The 24740-nt window shown below is 42.5% G+C and overlaps 1 protein-coding gene and 1 long non-coding RNA gene across 4 annotated transcripts in view; one reads left to right on the top strand and one right to left on the bottom strand.

Annotated features, from left to right (window-relative positions):
* LOC143693984 (uncharacterized) overlaps positions 1-20011 on the bottom strand; it is a 130833-nt gene extending 110822 nt beyond the window's left edge. The window contains exon 1 of the long non-coding RNA XR_013182156.1: positions 19885-20011. This is a non-coding gene — a long non-coding RNA (uncharacterized LOC143693984). The remainder of the gene's footprint in view (positions 1-19884) is intronic.
* Positions 18634-24740, top strand: part of CPEB2 (cytoplasmic polyadenylation element binding protein 2) — a 51398-nt gene continuing 45291 nt past the window's right edge. For 2 of the 3 annotated variants that reach the window (XM_054632794.2, XM_077177697.1), the window contains exons 1-2: positions 18634-20429; positions 23061-23339. In XM_054632794.2, coding sequence (XP_054488769.1) covers positions 19251-20429; positions 23061-23339 — 1458 coding nt within the window. In that variant the 5' untranslated portion in view covers positions 18634-19250. The remainder of the gene's footprint in view (positions 20430-23060; positions 23340-24740) is intronic. The other variant, XM_054632793.2, reaches the window with a different exon arrangement.

Raw genomic sequence — 24740 nt, 5'->3', positions numbered from 1 at the left:
CTACTTACTCTTCTTCGCCTGACTCTGTATCCTATTGATCTCTCATCTTTCTCTTAATTATATTTATCATTTTGTACTTCCCTGATTATTGCATATAAAGGAAACTTCTGTGTTCTCTTAGACATGTGACAGAATATTACATGCAACAGTTATACTGCATTGTATTTAAAAGCAACATATCCAACTCCTTTTCATTCTGTAGTAAAATTTTATTTTCTGCAGTCATTTTAATTCAGCTTTGTCTCCCTGAAAATTTCAGAGTGTGAAAAAGTACAAATAATTTCCAAGATGTCATAGACAGATAGATAGATAGACAGACCGACACATATATATGGGTAAAGTATTTTCAACATCGTATTCACCAAACTATTTATATCAACAGTTTTATTGATCAGATATTTACATTCATTTTTATGGTTCGGAAAATGAGGTTTTAATTATAAAATCAGTACCTGTGTGGCTACATGAAGCTGCAGTTTAAAATGGGAGAGCTCAGTGAGCTGCAGCATGCTCAAGCTCTAAGGCAAGGCTGTTCCTCAGCACCAAGGAGAAGGAAAGGTGAGCAAAATCAGCCCTGTCCACTTCTCTCCCCAAAGCAGGCTTATGCACAAATTAAATTGGAGAAAAAAACCCAAGAGCTATAGATAATGGCTGAGCTTTTTAATAGAGCTTATATGCTTCACTTCCACAGCATTTTAATGAAATTGGAATGCCTAATTCTTCTGGGTTCTTTTAAAAACCCAGTCCGCATCACCAGACACATAAACTATGACTGAATGCTGTCTTTTAATGTTTCTAAGTCACAGAGCAGAAGAACCACATTCTGTATTAATTATAAACTGTATTTACAACAACCAAGTGAAGTGCAGGAGGGCCTGGATTAAAGCAAAATACACGGGATGATTTGTAAGAGCCATAGTTCCCAACTGGCCTTCAGAACACAGAAGGCAAGGGAATAAGCACCAGAAGGCTGTTATCAGAATAAATCATAAATCCATTTCCAGAAAATTTGAGTCTTCAAAATACTGACTTTACAGCAATAGAAACAGTGATGCATATTTAGCATCTATATCTTTTTGCATCAAGAAATCCAAATCTGCTCTGCCCATCCTGCATAGATACATTTGTCACAGTGCGAAGCTCTGCGGGCAGCAATGGCCAAGAGGACAGGCTGGTGGCAGACACCTTGCAGAGTAGCAGTCCTCCAGAGATGCTTCAGGAACACAGGCACTCTGAAGAACATCACCATAATTCAAGCTGACCTAGTTCAATTTATACACTTTGAATAAACAACCTTAAAAGACAAAGGTTTTCTGACACCTAAGGAAGAAAATGGTCCTTCTAAATTCTGTTTATCCTCTAGAGTCTGGGGAAAGCAAGGTGATGTTTAGGGTTGGAGGGTGTTATAACAAGGCCAGATGAAGAAACTAAATAGGAATACCAGGCAGTGTACAAGTCTAATGTGTTGTATGTATTATTTTCAGCACATTTGGTTTTTGAGAAATTGATTCTGATAGTTTGAATCAATGCTGTGTTAGCACACTCTGCTTCTTCATTTTGATAATTAATGGCAAGCTTCTCAAATGTTGGCTGAAAATTTTCCTAGGCAGATTTGGGGTTTTTTTTTAGCTTGGCTTCGTGAGAAAATGAAGTTTGCGTGCATCACACCGTCTCTCTGTCATGTTTGCTCAGCTTCAAGTGAATTGAACAGTGTAGTCATTTTTTAAGTAGGAAAATCTTACAACAGACCTGTGCAAAATTCAGCACATCATGGAAGGCAGCTCCCAAAGTCATTAATTTTGCTGCCAGCAAAGATGAGGAGCAGTTGATAAAGTTCATCTGGTAGCAGCTGCTGACCATGCTGGACACGTCAGGTTGGCCACCTTGCATAAATGCACCTCCAGAACAGTATCTGCTGTGTCATTCCCAGTCGTTAGACCAAGCAATGGTAGCTAAAAGCCATTGAATAAAGAGGAGCTAGGGTAAAGTGAGACATCTCACTATGAGCACACAGAGAGATTGGAAAGTACCATGGAAGAGGGCACTTCAGTGGAACAAACACAAATGTCTTGCACCCCAAAGAGACAAAGCCAGACCAAACCAGTTTAATTCTGCCATTAAGGGAATGATCTGGTTCTGTTGGGTTTTCCCTTCATTTATCTCAATCCACTTATCTCCAGTTTTCCAGCTGGACTTAGCTTTCCTTGCAGCTCCTACATACAAACCCCTACTGAGGCATGAAGAGCTATAGATAGGTACTCAGCCACCTGGGAGACAATGGGTACAGGATAAGCCCACAATCAAACACTTATGTATCATAAGCTTATGTTATATGTGATGCAAAATGACATAGGATAGATCATAGAATAGATGGTTTATCACAGGTAGGTGATTATGCAATAAGCCAATATGTTTATTTACACAAGTGCCAGCTCCACTTGCACACAACAAGCAGCACCTGAAAAGGTGTCCCTCAAATGGACACACAAAAAGAATACATAAGGGCTCATATCAGAGGGACGCTGCCTTTTCTTCACATGCTTAAGAAGCAAACACACTGATGCTGATGAAACAGCAGGTCTATTTTCACAGCTTTGCAGGATGATAATAGGTGCCTGTTGACAGCTTCCTGAATGGAAAGGAGGATCTTTTTGAAGCACAGGAGTACTTTCACATGCATGTAACAGAGCAGCTTAAGAGCAGAGACACCTGCCAGCACAGCAACCAGGCAGAACCCTGGCAGACCTGTTTGCCTCTTAGGAGATGATGATATGTAGCTTGGCTTCCAGCATCTCCTGACATCCCCTTTCCACCCACTGCCCTTTGCAATTCAACAGAACCAAAACAATAAGCAAATCTGTTGTATCCTCCCTCTCTGATAGTGCAATGTTAGCAATGTTTCTTATTTTTGCTTTGGAGGTGTAGGTTATTAAACAAAAGCAGTGCTGCAGAAGGGAAGGTAGACTCGAAATAAAAGCTGCTGCAAGCACAACACACCCTTTGTTAGCTGCTGCACACAGCCAGCAAAGCAGCACTCCCAAGCCTGAGTGGCAGCTCTGCAACTCCGTCAAGCATCCCAACTGGCAGCAGCCCTTTTTGAAAAAAGATACAGTGTTTGTAACCTAAAACTCTTACTGCAGCAAGAGTAAGTGATAATTCAGGATTTCAACCAGAACAGACGACTTGCTGTTTTGTGTGTGGCATAATGTTCACCTGTTTACCATTCCTTATCACAGTGAGCTGGGTTATGCAAAAAAAACCCAAACAAAACCCCCTCAAAAAGACAAAACAAAACAAAAATCTATCTTGAAAAAATTAGGCTAATAAGAATTCCAAAAAAGTCTGATGCCTCTCCCACAGGCCTCAGTAATAATATTGAGATGTTTATATCAGATATGCCCAAATGATCATAATTATGATCTCAGATATGCCTAGATGTCATAATGAACAATAAAGAAAAAAGAGCTCAAAGCCCTTGCTACCCTGAAACTGTCTGATCCCCCAGCCAGACAGAAGATAGCAGCTATATGAAAGAGAGGACTTCCCTGCAGACAAGCAGCCCAGTCTCTCCAAGGTTTTACAACCAGCCATGTCTGCCCCTGAGGCTTTGGAGAAAAATGAAATAAAAAAAAAAATCCAGAATTAACCTAGAGAATCAGCGTCTCTCCTTCTGCAGGCAGCCAGCTGTTGCCCTGAAACATAAGACTGAGTTTTTTTAGTCATTATCTTAAAGCAGAGTTGAGTATGAGAAAATGTTGTGGTCGATGAGCGTTCTCTGCTTTCTTTAGCAGTATATAAAAAAAGGGAGTGACAAAACACAAATACAAATTCACAGATGTAAAGATTGCACAGAACAAATGACCTCCACTGCCATCCACAGAGATGCTGCCAAGCCTGTTCCCAGACTCAGATTAAAGTGTATCCAATTGGATTAAATTCCTAGCAATGGCAAATTTACCACCTACCTACAGTGGGAAATTATTTCTACATGTAATCACCCTCACTGCATCTTTATAGTGATTGAATTTTTCAAGCTTTGATTTCCAGCCATTGGTTCTTTTCTGGTTTGTTCCTGCAAGACTGGATTCTATACTTGATTTAGGTGTTCTTTTGTTCCTAATACATTGGTAATGTCTTCTTATTGTCTTAAGCTCTACCGGCCAGTAATAATTCCTTATTACCTTTATCTTCTCCAAAATGTCATTTACTTTGTGTAGATTCAATTTTCATTCTCAGTTATGCCCCTCTTTTCCATACTTAACATTGATTTCTTGTTTAATTATCACCTTTGTGCCTTCTTTACTAGGCTAGCTTTCCTCTCCAAGGTAACTTACTCATCTGCTCATTAAAGCATAGCCTTTAGAATACCCAGCAGGATTTCCTTGAGAAGTCACACTTTCTATTAAAGCTTCTCCTTTTAGCACTTGGTTAGGGAAACAAATTGTTCTGATGAACTGGTCGATTTTATGTTTCACATCATTCTGCCTGGTGCAAAACCTTTGTTTCCACAAAGTAGAGATACTGCAGTATCTGAGAGTTTTTGGCTATCCACAGCCAACACTGCTTGGTGCATCACAAAGTCCAACACAGATTTATTTCATGCTTGATGCAGATATTTCCATATTACAATATCCTTGAGATTTTCCTGAGATTACATTATTCCTAGTGTTGTTTAGAAGTAGTTCTCATTCTGAATTTACTGATGGCAATACATCTTTTCTGCAGACATTGTGAACAAATCCTAGAAAGTGATCCTCTCCATTGCATCAGAATCTGTCCATGTACCTGTACTAAATGCCCACCAGTCTAAAGTCTGCTTTGCTGTTAGTGTAATGGACACAAAATGTGTGCCATTTTCATGGTACACTAAAATTCCAAATTAATTATCCTCATTTTAAATTTCTCAGGGATTGAAAATATCTTTAAAAGGTAATATGGAAATATTTCTCCCCTTTAATATATTAATTAAAGTTATCATTGTTTTTCATCCTTTGAAATCTGCAAGTAAAATATATCATGGAGAACTCAACTGAACAATTTGTATTGTGCAAGTAAAATGCCAGTGGTTTTGTTTGATGGCTGTTTTTGTTGGGGTTTTTTTTGGTTGGTTTGTTTTTGGTAGACTTTTTTTTTATTCTGGTACTTGGATTGCAAAATCAAATAAGAGTAGCAATGAATATTGATCCAGGTTTTATTACCCAGTATATCAAACATTATACCCAAGCTGCTTTTGTTAAAAATCTGTGGTACTTGAAAATACTTTTAGATGTTTCCTGACTCCTCTAAAACAAAACAGATTCCTTGTCCCACAAGTTACTATATTGTATAGATGAAGTTATATGAGCTACAAAAGAGAATAAAAAGGCCCCAGTTCCACCATTTTTAGTACTCAAAGCATTAAGGTAAGTACCTTTCTAAAAAAAAATTAAATTTGGGTAGCTCCACTTACTCACCAACACCACCAAGATGGAGCCATTCAAGTCATGACTAATCACTTTACTCCAGGCAAGTTCACTCACATCAAAGGAAAGAAACCAAACATAAAGACCTTCTATGTCATAAGGATCACACTGGAGCTGGGCAAACACATTTTATTTTCAAATTTTGGGGAATTTCTCTGGACTTTTGCATTTGTGAATGAAGAGAAGAGAAGAGAAGAGAAGAGAAGAGAAGAGAAGAGAAGAGAAGAGAAGAGAAGAGAAGAGAAGAGAAGAGAAATGAGAAAAGGACAAATGAACCCCAGGGAGGTACCACACCTGTAGTCCCTGGTCTAAGAAACATCAGAAGTATATTAAACAAAAATATTGTGGCAATATGTGAGTTTGAAGGAACTCCAGAATATGCTGTGGCTTGTTACAGCCTCCTCCTGAAGGCACAACTTAGGGTTGGGAGAAACACATGTCCAGCTCTCCAAAAGAAGGAAAGAACTAAAACCAACTCTCCCATACTGAGAAGGCTGAAGTCATTGGGCTTTAGGGTAAAACCCTTTTCTTCCAGAAGCTTTGTGAACTTCTGTTCCTTGCTTTCATTATATGTAGTCAAAAAGTAAATAGTATTATTGAGAGTAAAGAGATCACAAGAGGAACACAAGCCAGCCTGGTGCTCTTGCAGGAATGAAAGCAGATGGGGTTGTAGGTTTCCTAAGTATGTCTGCAGCGAGTAAACCAAGAGGACATGGCAGTTCCATTCTCCTCAGCACTTACTAGGCCACACCTGGAGTATCGTGTCCAGTCTTGGTTCTTCTAGCTAGAAAGACATACTAAAAAATTGGAGATAATCTAGCAGAGGTCTGTCAAGCTGACCAGAAGACTGGAGACCTTGACAGATGAAGAAAGCTTGAAATAATTGTGTTGGTTCAGCATGAAGAAGAGACAATTGAGGATTGAACACCACTTTCTAACACTTATATTGTTGTTACAAAGATGACAGAGATTCTTTTCAGCAAGATGCCCAGTGCCACAAGGCTGCTTCAGGGGAAACCCATTTCTATTAAAGAAGAAATACTTCACTGTGAGAGCAACTGAACTTTGAGCAGGTTACCCAGAGAAGTGAGGAACTCATCGGCCTTGACAGGCCCCAGATTATCTCATCTAGGGTCCTGCTTTCAACCAGAGCCTGGGGCAGATAATCTCCAGGGCTCCCTTCCACCCCAGGTTTTTCTATATTATTCCTTAACTATCAAAATTTTGCTCTGACTAGAAAACACAAAGCAAACAAAAACACTCAGTAATGCTAGAAATATATAATTTTCAGTTAGAACTCCAGACAGAAAAACAGACTTGCTGTGTAGCTTTAGTTAAATTTCATCACTGTCTTCTGTCTCCATTCACCTTCACTGAGGGCTTTCTAAGATACCTCTATAAACTTGGTCAGTAAATACAGAAACAATTTGTGGATTTTTGATGTCTTGTACGTTGCATCTTGAACTATTGGTGGGCATTTATTCAATGCAGTCCTATTTATGTACAAACCATATCTATTATATGCTGTTTCACTGAACACAGTAGGAAGCGAATGGCAGGAGACAGATTCCATGCTCACAGTTTCAATCACCTCTTTCTCAGGGTCACTCTGCAAGCAGACCTCAGGCTGATGGGTTTCCTTGCTCCCTTTTCTAAGCATGTCTGCAGTGCTCTGCCCCTTCCACAAATCCATGCAACCAAAATAAAATTTATCTTGCTATTTTCAGAACACCAAAAAGTTGCTCAGATAGTCTAGCTAAGGCTCTACTATGAGTAGCACACTGCCTGCCCTGGAGAGAACAGTTCAGGACTGGAAACTATTGCTATCTAAAAAGATATTTAAATATTATGTTTCAGTGTGCTTGCACAGCAGGCCTGAAACAGCTGCAGAGTGATGCAGTAAAAATGCAAAACCACATACTTGTATCCTTCTAGAACACTTATCAAACCATATCATGACACCATGCAAAGACCTATTCTGCATGAATTAATAACAAATAACAGAGTTCTACTGGTAACCAGAACCAGACTTATCTTCTATTTGCAATGTTTCAACAGTCAGCTCGCAGGAAAGATTTTTTTGGGCTAATTCTACTCATTTACCTTGGGTGAATATATTGGGTGAACATACAGGGATATGCTTTGATGAAAAACCTGGAAATTCTACAGGTGAAAAATAGGAAATAAAGAAAATGGCACAGCCATGCTTCCTTGTAAACTGCTTCACTTAAAATGACAGATGTATTCTTCATTAATTATGAAAATATTGGTTACACATGTTGAAAAAAAAAAAGTAAACAGCATTTACAAGACTGAAGGCTGTTTTTTCAACTCTAAAATAAATAATAGCAGGGAAAAAAGGAATATGAAGAAAGAGAGAAGCACTACCAATGTGTGCAACACTACCCAGGGCAAACCCAAATATTCTGGTTATCACAGCAAGGTATCACCTTGCTGTCTCCTTCTAATAAGCTTGCCTTGAAAAGCATATTATTCAATGGAGGCCCTTACAAAGTGTCTCTCATAAAAGGCTTGTGATGAGAAATATGAAAAACAAAATCTTCTCCATGTTTCAAAACCAGCAAGGAGAGCATGCTTTTGTTCAGCTCTTGCTGTAATTCTCTCATTAGTAATACCACTGCTGACAAGGCTGATGTCCTTACTTAGAAAAGATGTCTGAAAACTTGAAAGAAGCTACAAGAAAAACTGGTGATACAGAAATCTTGCCTTACGGTTAGAAACTAAAGTGCCTCAATGAGATTTGCTTAACAACTAAAAAGGGTGGAGATGCCTTGATCCCAGCCTTTAAGTATTTTCATTGAATACTGTCCAGCACTAAAGGCTTTTTTAACCCAGCAAAGATTGAACAAGTTAAGTCAAAGCTAAATTCAGACCACAAATAAAACACTTCACAGGCACAGTGAGTGTCGGTATGGACTCTTTGTTCTCTGAACTCTTTAAATATGAACAAGACATTTTTCTAATGAAGTTCACCTTGGTCTTGAAGCAAGACATACAGTGCAATGCTCTGTGGTCAGTGCTAAGGCTGGACTGGATTACATCACCAAAATGATTGAGCTCTTCTTCTCTTAAAGTCTATGCAGCAATTACACTAAGACATGCTTGTAATTTACTCAGAACATTTTGTAAATAATTATTAGTGTTACTACACCCTTACTGACCTACCAAAAGTTATTTTCATGTAAATGGGCTACTTGTGTAGAGAACATTTTGACTACTGTCCTAGGATTCACATATTTAGGAATTAAAATTTAACTGGGACATATGAAAATTCATCTATAGTAACTCAATGGCTGATTTGATCAGTGTTAACTGCTGAGGTCCTACAGGGACTAAAACGTATTCAACCAATTCTCCAGTGTCCTATTTGCCTGAAGCCCCAGCTGCTTTTTATGGGAGCTAAGAATCTCTAATATTCTACCAGTGTTTAGCTATTACATATATTAGTTTATGAGGTTCAGCAAAGAACAAGGCTTGTTTATTAACCTTTCACTAAACCCTTCACAAACTCAAACACTGGCAAGAGAATAAGAACCAAAAGGCACATGAGTGTTATGAGGAAATTTATATATTTATTACTTTCCAATTTCCCCAGCCCTTGGTAACCATTGAATTTTCATTATTTTCATTGATTTGATCACCTCCTTTTAGTTCAGAACATGAATAAGCTTAAAAGTAAAGAGCCAAAATAAAATTCCTTTTCATAAAACATTTGTCTCAATACAGAATTCACCAGCATAATTACACCCCTATAGTTCTGATGGTATAACTCCCCATGTGGACACTTGAATTCTACAGGCATTCATGCAAGATTAAAAAGCATCCACAAGGCATAATTATACCACTCTAGTCTCTGGTAAATTTCCTCTAATAAAGACGACCTTTCAATGTTGAAAAAATGAAATGTTATTTGGGAGGAAGGACAGAAAGGAAAAGCCCTTCGATTTCGTAATGTAGAAATTTTATGAGGTTTTCTGCTCTTTGGCTACAACCGGCTGTATAAGCATGAACACAAAAAAAAAAAATTACAATGTGAATACAAAGGTTCTTTGGATGATGCATTTTAAATGACCACCAATCAAAGCACACTGACCCGAAATGATATCACAATTACCCAAGGTCATCTGCCAAGGTTTGGGAATTTTTAAAGATCTATGTCATCTTCCCTCTTAATATCATGGGTACAATTGATTTGTGGCATAGATGTTCCTCAGCTTCTGTAAGATATACTAAAGCAGCAAACTGTTTTGTGCCATTGCATAAAAATGGATCTGAGCTCTCAGTGCCATAATGGGAGAATAAATGCAAAATTACAGTAGGTTTTTTACTCTCTGTGTAAAAGATGAAGGCAACAATTCTGCTCTTTCCTTAGTTCCTTCACCTTGTAGCTATGTGGTTAGAAAGCACTTCCATTGCTCAGTTAGATAAAACTTACCAAAAACTAAACATGAAAATAGAGGAGATGATGGTTAAGACATCCAAGCAATCATAATTCTTTTATATATGGGCATAAAGGGTTAAAAAAAAATCTACTGAAACAAACTAAATCTAACTCCACATTTCCCTCAGGTTCTCATTATAGAAGTAAATTAAGGTTGTCTGGCATTTAACTGTGTGTTTTCTTTTTTAATATATTTCATTTTATTATTATATTTTCCCTACATTTTCTAGGTTTCAACTATTTTTTTATAGCTAATGGACTTCTAAAATATTTTAACATTAATATTCTAATACATTTAGCTTTGCATAGTTTCTTGGCAAAGATTTTTTTATTTGATTTCTCTTCTTTACAATTATTAACAATGTTATACATGAGCATTAAGAAATAATCATGTGGATAATATGACCTTTAGTAACCAAAATATATGGGGCAAAATTAGCATATTGCTTTTCAATGTCTTTGTATCATAATTGCATGAACGTTCAAAAGTCATGAAGCTTAACATTGATTTACAATTCATCATCAGATCAGACATGTAAATTATGATGGGAGAACTCAAGATTTCTTGTTTCTGAGACCCAGTTAGAGCTAGGCATATTTAGAAGGAGGAGGGAGACCCACAGGAAAATAAGTGAAAGCTTCAGTAGAGTCACTCTGCACTGTTCATAACTTAGTATGTTAATATAACTTAGTAGGTTAAAAAACAAACAAAAAGCCAGGGGTGGGGAAGGCAGCTGGGATGTGACTAAAACCAGCCAAGTGTTGAGAGAGCCTTCATTTGCTGTATGGCAGACCTGAGTTCAATTCTGCACTGCATCCAGGCCTCCCCTTTTCCCTCCCAGAGGGACAGCCTCACCACTGGACAAGTCTCATCATTCCAGCCATGAATGATGGAGCATTTCCTAAAAGATGCTGCATACCCTCAGCAAATGGGAAAGAGATCATCTCACCCCTCAAGCAGGCTGGCTCCTCCTGACTAGCTAAACTCTGATATCCCTGTGGCCAGCCCAGAGCTGTTGACCCCACCTTGACTACTGGATATATCACCATAATTACTCACAATTATATGGTTAATGTATTTTTTAATTTTAATCTGTGCTTCCTCAGCTCTAGACTGACTAATTTTAGTTCTATGGTAAATCTGAAGAGTCTGCACTGGCAATTTCTGAGATAATTCCATATTAATTAAAGCAGCAAATTTCTTGCAGAATCTGTTGCAAATAATTTTACTGAAACAGTGGGTGGTAGTGTAAAATCAGTGAGCATCCATCTTACACTAAAAGAGAAAATAAGGTCAAGTACAAGAGAATGTATTTTTACATATAAATTAGACAGGTTGCCTTTGGTTTTTGTACAACACAGATGCTATGGTTCAGAAGGGGAACCTGTTCCTCTCTTACTTTTTTGAGTTTAATAAGTAAGCTTGAACAAATTTTCTTGTAGCAACTGAAAGCACTTTTTAAATTGACTGCTGAGGTACAAACATATACTCCTTCTGTTTCAGTAGCTCCATGATCTGTACACTCCTCCAGGGGGGCAGACCTAGGAGCTACAGACACAAACTTGCTTCCTCCAGCTGCATCTGAGATCAGGGCTACCTAGAGGACTCAATGAATGCTACTTCAAAGCCTCCTTGCCCAAAATTGTCCAGAGTTTCCTTGGGTCTCCTACCTCATCTTCTACATGCAGTCACACTAGAGTATTTCACCCTGCAGAACAGATTATTCTATCACTGGAAGCACCACACAGTTATTCCTAGCACAATCCAGTTCCATGAGCTTCTGGAGACCTAGTCAATGATCACTGAAATAATACCTTAAAATTTCAATTTGCCTCCTACACCACAATATTCAGGTACATAAATATAGGCTGAACATTTGTGCAATTAGTAGAGGTGTCTCCTGCATTCTGTAAAGCAGAACCCAAACTTACTCACAGAGCTGTGAACAACACCTTCATGTTTGGTAAATAGTGGCAGCTGCATCTGCACAGTGCATAGAAAAGGAGATAAGAAAATACTGTGTTCTGGCTACAGTAGCACACACTGCTGCACAAACCCCTTCTTCTGCTCACAGCACACAGCAAAAACCAGCAGTGAAATCTTAGCACTCACAGAATTTTGTTCTAGTAATGTGATCAAATTAACCAGCCATATTATAAGGGCTGTCAAAAACGTTATCTGATATGCAAGTGCACCAGCAACAACACAAGCTTTAAAAGCTTAAAAGCCATTTTGAGAATTAAACAAAGATTGACAGTATCTCTATTTTGTAGTGCCAACTTTTTGAACACTTTGCATTTGTCAAGAAACATATGATGGTGTTGGCAGCAGTTCCCAGTTAGCACTGGTGGCCTTTGTGAAAGCCACTGCCTAAACAAAGAACTAGATATGGTCTCATCGTCAACAAATTTGAAGTGTCTCTGCTCCACTGGTGAATTATTGCTATCCTGCAGAAAGATAGAGAAAGAGTGCAGAATTCTGCAGTACACAAAATAAGCTCTTCATAGGTTTATTTGGCTGTTCACATGAGCCATTCTATCACTTTTCAGCAACTCCAGCTTACATTATATCTACAGACTTACAGTAAGCTGAGATAGTCACAGTATTTAAACCCTCAAACAATCTATGCTGCAAATCTGCCAGCCTCCTGTTCATCAGAATGTTTCATCTCAGCTAAAAATTATCAGTTCAGAGGGATAAGAGCACAGAGGTATACAGATGACTGTAATGCATTCCACCAGACAGCCTTTATGAATTTTTTAGCTGAACTTTCCTCTCTCCTTGTTGTTCTTGCCAACCACATGCAGAACATTTTAGAGACAACAGCAATTCCTTGGAGGTTTACATGCACTATTCAATTCCCAACAATAAAAAATAAAAAATAAAAGCCTTTTTCTAAACTGAGTTTCATCTCATATTTTTCTTCATCCTAAATTATAACTAGCACGCAGTACTTGAAATGCAGAGCTGAGAAGCTAGCAGAAATTGCCACATTCAATTAGCACAGAAAAAGTAGCAAACTAGAAATAGGATTTCATTCACTTTAATTCACTAGTTGGTTGCCACAAATACTTGTCTGTAAAACATGGAATTCTGAATACTCTAGACATTATTTTCCTTTCATGAAGATGTTTGTTTACTTTGGCACTGATTCTCTTGGGAGAAAGTCTAATGACTTCCACTACCAAAAGAAATCCAAAACAAAAAAGAATCAGAAACTGCCACTAGCAAGCAAGAGAATATTAGTCTAGTGTGCTGGTTAAACTCCAGGGCAAAAAGGAGAAAAAACAGAATAGATCACTGCTTTGCATTCTTGTGACCAGAACCTAGATCCTTCAAGTTTAGCAGGCTTTCATGATGGAAGTCAGACTTTGAATAAAGCAAGAAAGCTGCCCATCTCCTGTGAATTTTAAGATTTTTAACCATAAAAACAAACAAACAAAAACATAACATGAGGGTGAAAATAAGAGAACAAAGCCAACTATTTCAATCACTGGTATTAATTTTTCCCACTGCTTTTAATTTCATTTCAACACACAGTTGAAATTTCATTTTTGCATTTCATTTCATTTCAAAACCCTTTCTTAGAAAGAAAGGGTTTTTTACCCAGTTTTGTTACAGCTGGGTAATTTATTTTTTTTTATGAGAAAAAGCACCAGGAGAAAAGGTAAGCTACTGTAACTCAACAGTCTGTTCACTGCTGAAAAAGACTTCCCTACCTCCTTCCTAAGGGTGCATTACTATTATTTTCAGAGTTTTAAAAAAATCAAGAACAGAACAGTGAATGAAGCACATTGTTATAAATCTTCAGACCTCTTTTTCCTGTGAAATGTCAAACCTCATCATCTGCTTTTCTATATGAATAACCTGCAGTCCCAGACTGTTTACCATGTTTCCATGGGAGGAAAATGTCATTAACAAAAAGTCAGCTTTAGGGTTAAGAGGAAGCAGCTCTAGCAAAAGCATGTGAATCGTCTATTTTGTTACCAGTTAGAACAATGTGCCGTTCCTGGAATGCACATGCAAGCCCATGTCACAGTTTAGGCTGAGCAACAAAGCAGGCACATGTCACAGCCACAGGCCAGCAGACTGTGTGCTTCCCTAAACAGCCTGATCCCAGGGAAGACTGAGCAGATCTTCAGCAGAACCCTTGCAAGCTCCGCAGGACAGACAGCTACCTAAATAGAGAGGGCTAACAAAGACCCTAGGAAAAGAAGTAGATATGCAAAACAAGAAGGAATGGTGAAACAGCAAGAGAAAATAAGAAACAGACTTTTTTTTCTTCTTTTTCTTTTCTTTTTTTTTTTTTTTTGTTGTGGCTGTAGAGCCTTGGAAAAGAGGTCAAATGGAGTAGTAAATAATTGCAAATGGTGAAAGGCCTATAAATATTGAGGGCTGTGGAAAGAACAACTTGTTGCATTACAAGCAGGCAATGAGTCTCTACTATGCTAAGCCAATCCACAAAAGATTTTTTGAAGTCAATACTATCTGTAACACTTTTAATTTGTACTTTTAACTTTAACATGCAAAAAGAAAATCGAAAAAGCTGTGTTCAGTATTGGAATGAAAGCAAAGATATTTCTAATGTGCATATCTAATTGCAGCCCATATTCAAAATCACAGGCATGGTGATTTTCCAACTATCTAATAGGAGAGAAAAAGCAGATTCTATCACTGGTCAGAGATATTTTGTTTTGTATGCATTAGGCTCCTGATATTCTAGTGTGTGTGTCCATTTACAAAACAAGGGAGTGCTGAAGTAGCTCTGTGTACATATCAAGTCAACATACCATGTCTAAGTTTAATGACTTATGGTGTGTTCACAAAAACTGTAACATTGTTAAGTGATATCTGAGCATTACAAAGTGTGGATCCTATCCCACAAAAGAAGACAGACCTTTTTAAAGGAGCTAAACCCACAGACCACTCTGAAGTGCACAGCATCTCAGTACAATCACATTCTTATAACCACTAAAGGTTTTATTGTTCAACCAAAAAAAAAGAACAGTGAGCCAAAATCCTTTCTCATCCAATAATATCCTGTTCCTAACATTGGCCAATAGAAGATGCAATTCTCCTGGGTTTATAAAAGGAAAGAACTTAAGCTATGCATGGCAATTTCTAGAAGAGATGATAACCACTACCTTGATGATCCCTTTCATGTCACCCAAATGGCAGCCAGAGGAGCTGCTCCATAACCCTTACAGTTTATTTTGTCTTTATGCAGTTACAGTTATTTTACATAGGTTAATGTGATTTGTCCTTATACTTTCCATTCGATTATAGCATTGCTGGTTAAACTCACCACACAAAATTTAACACCCACTGCATGATGCAGAATACCAGACAATATGATCTGTTGTCTTTCAGGCACCAACAAATCCAGGAGAGCTGTCAGCCCCAGCTCTACCACAGGCCTCCCAGGTGAAGTCAACATCTGGCACATTTGTTGGAATGAATATACAGAAGCAGGTTGATTAATGGCTGCAAAAACAATAACTTATGTATATTTGGTTCTACTCTACTGACAGCTTGCTTTGCAACATCTGTTTTTTTCAATTTACATATTATGTATAGTGATATTGCATATGGCTTGGCATTTGTAATGTTTGTTGTCTAGTCTAAGGAACTCATCCCAGCTCCATGACTCTCTTGCTTCTTCAAGTCACTCAGGTGAGGCATGGCTCTGCCAGCATGCTCCCCTCTTCAGGCAGTCTCTTCAGTAACCATCAGGGAACACTGAGTCCAAGACTCTCAGTGCACCCGAAGATCTGAAAAGGCAAATTTCAGGAGTTCCTGTGTTGCAAATAGGTGAGGTACCTGAAGGAAGCATAACACATGCCTAGCTTGTTCTTATACATTTGTTTAGGCATTTATTTTCAGACAATATTACCTTCCAACTAGTCTAATCCAAAAAAAGCTCTCAAGCCTTCTCTAGAAAAGCTAGGATAAAAGAAAGCAGGAAGGAATCAAAGGATTACAAGGGAGAGAAAAACATTAATGCAAGAGGGCGTAAAGGCCAAATTGTCCAAAATCTAGAAACTGGAGACTGGAGAGAGAAAACTAACTGCCAAGGACAGGCCTCAGCACTTTCTGATGGCACCAAGGTGCCAGGTAAGAAACTTGACTTGGCAGGGGAGAAGCCAGAACTTGTGGCCTCAGCACATGACAAGGAGTTTCATATCTGAAGCAGAAGAGCCTGCAAGATGCTTGGTTTGATTTAGTACAACTGTTCTTGCTTGTATTAGAGTCAAGGTGTGTGCCACAAGACCAGAGACCACCAAAGACCTACTGCATTCTGCAGCAAGACAGCCAAAACCTTTCCTCATAATCAATAGAGAGAGAGATCGGGTTTCTCTCTCTAAAAGTACCTTTGTTAGGGGATGAATCATCCTTTGATAGCACCTGTCTTGTGTTTGTGGAACATTAGGCAGCTAATGCAGAGTGGACACTTACTTTTTACGTGGTTAAAAATAGATGATCCTCATTCCGTGAAAGTTGACTTAACAAACACACGCAATTGGGGTGAGTGGCTACCATGCCAGAGATAAGCTGTCGTGAAGGATGTGAGCACGCTCCTTTCAATCCATTTAAAAAACACTTGCATATGCCAAGACAGCTGTTTTGAAGGAAGAATTGCTGGAATTCGGGCTTGATTTAAAGGTGAGGGACAGGGAAGCTGACTGCTTACAAGAAAATCCCCTCAAGTGAACGAGTTCCTACACACTTTGCAGAAATAGGCAGCTGGTTATAGGAGAGTGCAGTGCAGCACTGTTTCCAGTGTTGTTAGACATTGCCTGAGAACGCCCCAGGTACAGGACAACTTCTGTTCAGGCTTGCACACAACTCAATGTCAGGTGTATGACAGGAACACAAAGGGAAGCCAGATGCTACCAGTTCTGCAGCTCACCAAACTAATGTTTATGAGAACTGTGCTGTGAAGCAATTCACTCTTCAGAGAGGAACCAGTCCTCGGCCTGCAACATTTACTCAGCATGCGACCATCCCTAAGGCCTTGGTCTGCACTCTGGATTTTTTAGCCCTCATTAGACTGCCAAGTTCTTGAAACAAATGACAATATAACAAGTTATTCTGGAGTGCTATGCCATAATACAGCAAAGATAAACACATATCAATTATTCTTCAATGGTGCAAATGCATTTACATATTAACCCTGCAAGATAGCATGGATTCTCCTATATATATCCACACAGGTTCACAACCACATCAGAGATGACTGGAAATATGTAAACAATTTTTCCCCTTCGATGTTTTATATGTATATAGAAAATATATTCAGATTTAAGAAAAAATAATTGTTACACTGGGTCAGACCAAAGGTCCATGGGGCAGGAGGAATGAAGCTATCCAGTCACTGATAGTAGGCATGGACAGATGCCTAGAGAAAAGTTCAACAGGTCAAGCACATAATGACACTTTCCCCAAGTACTCACACATTCAAGAGCCCGGTATGAATTCTCTCACTGCTGAGCTACAGCCTTCCCAGAGCACAAAGAGAGGCCGCTGGTTTTAGTCTTTTCAGGGACATATACATTGACATCAACGTTATATCTGTACGTGCCAAACTGTTAATTTGTTTGCATTGAGCAGCTGCCAAGAACTGTGCTTCCACTGCATGGAAAGGGTAAAACCCCACCTTTGATACTGGAATACCTCAGAAGCCACCACCCCGTGCCACCACACCCCAGCACGGGTTCCTCCCGAGCTCCCGTGCGAGCTGAGGTGCCCAACAAACAAGGTTTGCGACAGGCCCCGTGTGTGGGGCGAGCAAAGGGGGACGAGCCCCCGTTTCCGCGGGAGCTCTGGACGCTGCAGCACCGCACGGCACAGGGACAGTCCCGCACCCCGATGCCACAGGGACACGGGCTCAGGCGCACCCCGATCCTACAGGGGCACGGGCACACCGCGCACGCCGAACCCACGGGGACAGGGACAATCCCGCACCCCGATCCCACAGGGGCACACGGCGCACCCAGCACCCGCGCTCGGGGGGGGGCGGAGCCGGCCCAGGGCTGGGCGGGGCTTTGACACCCGGCCCGTCTCGTGCCGCCGCGCTCGCGCTCCACCCCCCGCCCCGCCCCGCCCGTGGCGCGCGGTCGTGCGTCAATGCAAATGAGCGGCGCGCGAGGCGAAGGGGCGGGGCGATCCCCTTGACCCCGCCCCCAGTGAGCGCCTGACGGGATCACGGGCGGCAGGAGAAAGCGGCGTCACGCCTGCCCCTGCCCAGTCTGTTGGGATAAAAGCCGATCGCAGCCGCTGCTGCAAAACGAAATAAAATCTCTTTATTTCAGGTGTTTCTCGCTTCATGATAGAAAGGTCGCCAAAGCCCGACGAGAACCTTCCTTGCCCAAGCGGCCCACACGGCTGGCACCTCCCTCTGGCTGAAGTGGTAGCACCCACCCGGTCCGTCGGCGCCAGGGGGGCGGGCCCCCGGCCTGATGCATTATTCATGGCGGGGCAGGCCCGCAGGCTCATTACCAGGGTCCGCCGGGCTGGGGCGGTGCCCGTGACGTCAGTGTGACGGATGTTCCGGCGCTCTTAAGGGCGCCGCGGCGGCTCGGAGCCGGCAGCGGGGCGGGGGCGGCCGGGGGGCGGCAGGAGCCTCGCTGAGGAGACCGGGTCGCCTGCCCTGTGGAGGTACCGGCGGCCTCCCCTCCTTCCCTCCCCGCCAGTGCCAGGCCCGGGAATGCCCCGCTGTCCCCCTGCGTTGCGGTGTGGCGGCTGGGGGGGGTCGGACGGAGGAGTTTCTGTCCGGGGGCAGTGACCTGTCCGGGCGAATTCCTGATCTAGTGGATCCCTGTGGGTGCGACTGCAGGCGGGAAGGGCCGCCTTACCGGGGGTCCCAGTAAACGAAAAGGAAGGAGAAACCTCCGATAAAAATGGGCTTGTATCAAAAAGCTGCAATATTTTTAAAGCAGTACAGTGGCGTTGATGGGAAAGAAGAGAGCTTTATTCTATAAATAAGCTGTTTTGGGACTTACATAGTGGTTTGAGATAGGCGGGTGTTTAAACTCTACCCCCGCCCCCCAGCACTTCGCCACAAAGATTATTAATTATCTTTGTCTCTTTAGTGTGCCGAGGTGGGGGTTCACCTCTGCGCCGAGCCGGTGTCAGGGGAGCTCCCGCAGACGGCCACCTCAGCCCCTGCCCACCGCCGGGTCCTTCCCCTCCCCGGAGCGGCCGCAGCCGCCTCGCCTCATTCCTCCTGCCCCTGGCCGCCCGCTGTAGCCGGTTCGTCCGGCAGCCGGGTCGCCGCTGCCCTCCCTGTTTCCCCTCAGCCGTCGCTGCTGCGCATCATCAAAACATGCAGGATGAGCTGCTCCTGGGGGTGACACAGCAGCAGCAGCCAGGCTGCGAGAGGCTGGGCAGCAGCCCCGCGTCGGGACACCCCCCTCTCGGCCACCCCTCCTCTGACTTTAAACCCTGTCTCAGCCCCCACCAGGATTTAAACAAGCAGCAAGCGCAGCAACCACAGCCGCCGCCTCCTCAGCTGAGCCAGAAGAGGAAAGAGTTTAAGCAGCAGCTCAGCAGCCCAGCCCAGCTCGGCAGCAGCCACCCCCTGAATAACCACCACCCCCCAGACTATCATCACCACCCCCCTCAGCAGCAGCAGCAGCAGTTCAGCCACCCCACTGACAAGTACCAGCAGCAGGAGCACAGGCAACAGCAGCAGCTCCAGCTCCTCAGCGCTCAGCCCCCGGAGCCGCCGCGGACGGGGGATCACTCGCACCACCGGCCCGTCGGCCCCGCCGAGCACCAGGGCGGCGCGGACAGGGGGGGTTTGGAGCGGCTCGCCCCTTCCTGCCCGGGGGGATCGGCGTCCGCGGACCCCAATGTGGGGGTGGCCGCCGCCTCCTGCGTGAATCCGCCTTCGTCTCCTCATCTGCAGGCGAGAGCCAAGCTGCCCCCCATGGAGTCCCCCCCGAACAGCCACTTACTGGGCAGCCCCGGGAACCTCCTGCCCGGCGGGCTCGGCTCTGGCTTCAGCAGCCTGCAGAGCCCGGAGATCCCCAGCCCCCATCACCAGAGCGGGGGCGGCTCCTCCTCGGCGGCTTCCCCTCCTCCTCCGCCGCTGCCCGGCTTCGGCACCCCCTGGTCGGTGCAGACCTCGTCGCCGCCTCCCCAGCAGACGCAGCAGCCTCCGGTCTCCAGCGGCGGCGGCGGGCAAATCAGCGCGATGCCACCCCCGAGCCCGGAGTCCGAGACCAGCTTCTACCCGGGGATCCCGTCATCGATCAACCCCGCTTTCTTCCAGAGCTTCTCGCCGGTGTCTCCTCACAACCCCTGCGCCGGGCCCTTCAGCAGCCCCTTCTCGGCCGCCGCCCCCCCGCCGCCGCCGCAGATGAATTTACCTCAGCAGCAGCAGCAGCAGCAACAGCAGAACCGGAGATCCCCTGTGAGCCCCCAGCTCCAGCACCAACACCAGGCGGCGGCCGCCGCCGCCGCCTTCCTGCAGCAGAGAAACTCCTACAACCACCACCAGGTACCGGGCGGCGGCCGCGGCGGGGAGCGCCGGGGCGGGGAAGGGGGACGCGGCGAAGGGACGGAGGCTCCGCTGCCCTCGGTCGGCCGGCTGCGGGGGCCGGGCAGCTTCGCTCTCGCCGTCGCCGGGCGAGGCTGCGCGGCGGTGACAGCCCGGCGGGACCGCGGCGGCAGGGCGGGGCCGGCCCGGCGGGAGGGAGGGCACCTGCGCCCCCCGCCCGGTGCGGCGCCGGGCGGCCGGAGGGGTCGGCCCGGAGGGGTCTGTGGACAGCAGCCGCCCCACTGCCGGCCGCTCTCCCCGCCCGTTCCGGGTGGCAGGTGCCGGGGTGGCTCTTCTTGCCCTCCTTGAGCGCCGTCGCCTCCTGAGGGACGCCGGGGTTTTATTCGGGACGAGAAAAGAGGGTTTGCGCTTAAAAAAAAAAAAAAAAAGCTTAATCGCTGCTGTTGGTGTCTGGGAGTTCTGCCGTGAAAACGCCCCCCTTGTCCCCCCGAGTCGCCCTTGGCGGGCGCGGTGTCCCCGGAACAATGAGTCTGACAGCTCCGGCCGGCGCCGCCCCCCCGGGCAGCCCCTTCCCCAGCCGCGGGCCGGCCCTCGGGCGCACGGGCGCAGGTCGCCCAGAGGAGGGTCAGATGCGAAAGGTGACACCGTGCTGCCTTTTCAGGGCTTTTGACTGACATTGCTTGAATGTGGATCTGAGGACAGCGCAGTGTTTCAAGTTCTGTAGCCGGTTTTAATCCGATTTTATTCGAGGAGTTTAACAATCCCTTTAACATTTCTTCCTAGAACAGAATATTATAAGAAATCAGTGAGAAGCAAATCCGTGTTAATATTACCAGCTGTTGCATTAGAAGCCCATTTTACTTCAATAATTTGCTTATTTATGAAAGGGTAAAGTTCCATAGGCCTCATCTTAATTTTTTTTTTCATTCTAGTATTGAATCCAGTTAGATTTAATCAGTAGAGATCCATTTGTATCAGAACTGGAATCTCACATTGTGTGCCTGTTGAAGAATTCATTACGATGCATTATGATTAGGAGCTGGTTGTCCTTAACATTTATAATAACCTTCTTCAAACAAATTCCAAGCAATTCTCCAACAGTGAGGTGTACAGGAATTTTCTCTCACTTACAAGTTGTGGGTATACTTAAACAGTGCCATGACAGCATAGCTGGCAGTATTAGAGGCTTGTTAACATTTGGCATTATCTCTGAAGGTTTGTTTCACAATAGAGTGCCTGCCTCTCCCAAAATTCCAACGCGAGTATTCAAGTTTTACAACGTAATTATCTATAATTATATAGAATAGGATGTTTTCCTGATCACTTGACCAAGAATGGCTTTAGTGGTTTTTTTGGTTTGTTTTCTGGGGGTGAGGGTGGTGGAGGTGTTGTTACAATTTTATCTTTCTGTCTTCAGAAAGTTCTCTTTTACCTGATACATAACATATTGACGTGCTTTAAATTTTTAAGTTATTAGAATGCAGGTCGAGGGTTGCTTGCAGCTAAACTTAGAGATAAAAGTACTGTGTTTTCACTTCACAGAACTGAATTTAGAATCATGACACACACCCCCACTGCATTTCTATGTTTGAGGAAAAGCGTTTCCAAGAACAGTCAGATTTGAGACTACTAAAGATAAATACAGTTCTTCACTGTCAGTCATGCTCAGTGGATCCACCTCTTGGTAATATGACAACCACTATAGGTCACTTTTTAGCAGAAGTTTTATCTTACAAATAAAAACTTGATCCTTTAAAAATTGTCTTTCTAAAAACTGCTTCCATTTCATATCAGAGAATATAGTGCACTTAAAAGTGCATTTAGGAAGCTGTAAGGTACACTGGATCTGGGTAGGAGAAGAAATTATCAAAAAAATTCTAGAGTACACTCTGTTGAATCCACAGATTCATTACTCCAGAAATTATTCCATTCATTACTCCAGAAACATTTGAGCAGTGGCTTCAGAATAATGCATTTTAATGGAAATGTTCAGATAGCTCCTTCAAACAGATTCTCTGTACAGTAGTCAGTGCTCTTTTTGCTCTTATATGGTAATACTGAGACAATGATATTCAAAATACTGGAGTGGGGTGAATTAAATCTGCCAATTGAATTTTAATTTTCAAATTTCTACTCACTGTAGTGAAATACTACTACTCATTGAGTAGAAACAAATACTATTTTAATAAAAATTTTTAATTTATATATTTGAAAATTCTTCTTCTATTCTTTCATCATATAATAACAAGTAATGTATGACAAAAGCGGGTTTCAGGGTTTTTTGAAAGTTGGTTTTACACCCTGAAATTTTTCTTCTGCATAGCTTTAAAAATGCTACCAGTTGCTAAAATGATAATAATGATAAAAATTATAATCAAAATTGCCTGCACAAGTACTTCAGCATTTTTTGGGAAGACACATGGGGGAGTAGGAATGACTTTTTTTTTTTTAATGAAGCTGTGTTTTCTTCCTTGCTTCAGTAACTAATTTACATGTTATCAGAAGAGTGGTTTATAGAAATCTCTGTGCATTGCTTACTTGGTGGTTGGTTGTTTTGGGGTTGGGTTTTTTTTAAGTAGAAAATAATTTCAAGTATTTTCAGAATAATAGAAATGAATCTTTCTTTTTTAGCCTCTTCTGAAGCAGTCACCCTGGAGCAATCAGAGCAGCGGCTGGAGCACAGGAAATATATCCTGGGGAGGAATGCATGGCAGAGACCATCGTAGAACTGGAACCATGGGAATTCCAGGAACTATGAACCAGATCTCTCCTTTGAAGAAGCCCTTTTCTGGTAATGTCATAGCTCCTCCTAAATTTACTCGCTCTACTCCATCACTGACACCAAAATCGTGGATTGAAGATAATGTTTTCCGAACTGACACCAACAGTAATACTCTCCTTCCTTTGCAGGTAAGGATGGTATACCTGCTGTGTTCATGGTCTTGCATAGCATTTTTACTTCATTAATTTTAAATGAGAACTAAAAAGTTGTTGCAGTCCTGATACTTGGTTTGAAAATTGTTTCGGTATGATTTTTAGTCTTAAATTGCAATTAATCCCCACGTGTTGAGTGTGTTCAGCAATATATGATTCTCACAGTTGAATAAGAATATTGATTGTCAAAAAACATGCAAGCTGTAGGCACTGATGAAGCAATAAAACATAGTATGTTTAATCCAACAAGTATTTTCTGCCCATGGTAATGCTCATATTTTTAAAAATCCCTTTCAGCCTCAGGGTATTTTTTGTTTGCTTTGTCCTTCTACTTAGGTTTTCCTACTTTTGTAGATGGTTTTCAAGTCTTTGACATGTTCGTCTTTTACTGGTATTCTAGGCTGATATTTGTGTGTCAGCAAGATTTTTTCCTCCACATGGTAGCACCTTTTATGTTTTGTTTTGTCTGGAGGCCCTGTGATTTAGAAGTGTTAAATGGAAGGATGTATCTTAGAACTAAAGATCTGGATTCACCTTCTGAATTTTGCCAGTGACGTCTCACGTGACTTTAAGTCAGTCAACTCCACCCTCAGTAATCTCTTGGTAAAATGTTATTTTTTCCATTCTTGCCTATAATAATTGAGTTGATCCTTGTTAGCAGAGGCCCTTCATTTGTCATAATTGTGACTACATTTGAGCTGAATTTGCATAAATGGCAATCTAATGCTTATGCAGCTGAAGTAGTGGCCAAAGGTGCTTCTTGAGGCCGGATTTTCCTTTAGAGTTCTGGGTTTTCATGCCATTTTTCTGGTGAATTTGGCACAGGAGGCCATGTCCTGACACTATTCAGGTGCACTTGATACTTGCAGTGTTTTTGAAGCTTACCTGATTTTTGCATGTGCCAAAGTTTTGCTGAAACACACATTTGGACCTGATATTGTCAGGACAGATTCCATTAAATAGCCTTGCTATCTGGAATATCATAGTTGAATTACCTTTTGTGTGGGTAGAAAGATGGGGGGGAAAATGCGGTATTCTTCAGGAATTGTGTTCTATTAAGGAAAACAGATTACAGATAGATAATGCTTTGCAGTGCAGGGCAGCAAAAATAGTAGAAAGTAAATACTGAAATCTGTCCTGAAGATGTTAAGCTAAGGAACAGATTTAAAAATATTAATGCCATCACACATTGCAACTGCTGTAGCATATACACCAGAATTCATACATGGCTAAACACACAGGTTGTGAACGTATTTGCTCATCCAGTATGCCTTACAGGTCCATGTGACCAATACTTTGAACTTTCAGAAGCTTCTACAGCAGTTTTTGAATATTGATGAACTCATTTTATGTCTAAACAAGCGTCTTCTGTGTTTA

The sequence above is a fragment of the Agelaius phoeniceus genome, chromosome 4, assembly GCF_051311805.1.
Source record: "Agelaius phoeniceus isolate bAgePho1 chromosome 4, bAgePho1.hap1, whole genome shotgun sequence".
NCBI lineage: Eukaryota > Metazoa > Chordata > Aves > Passeriformes > Icteridae > Agelaius > Agelaius phoeniceus.
This window is presented reverse-complemented; position numbering and strand designations above follow the sequence as displayed.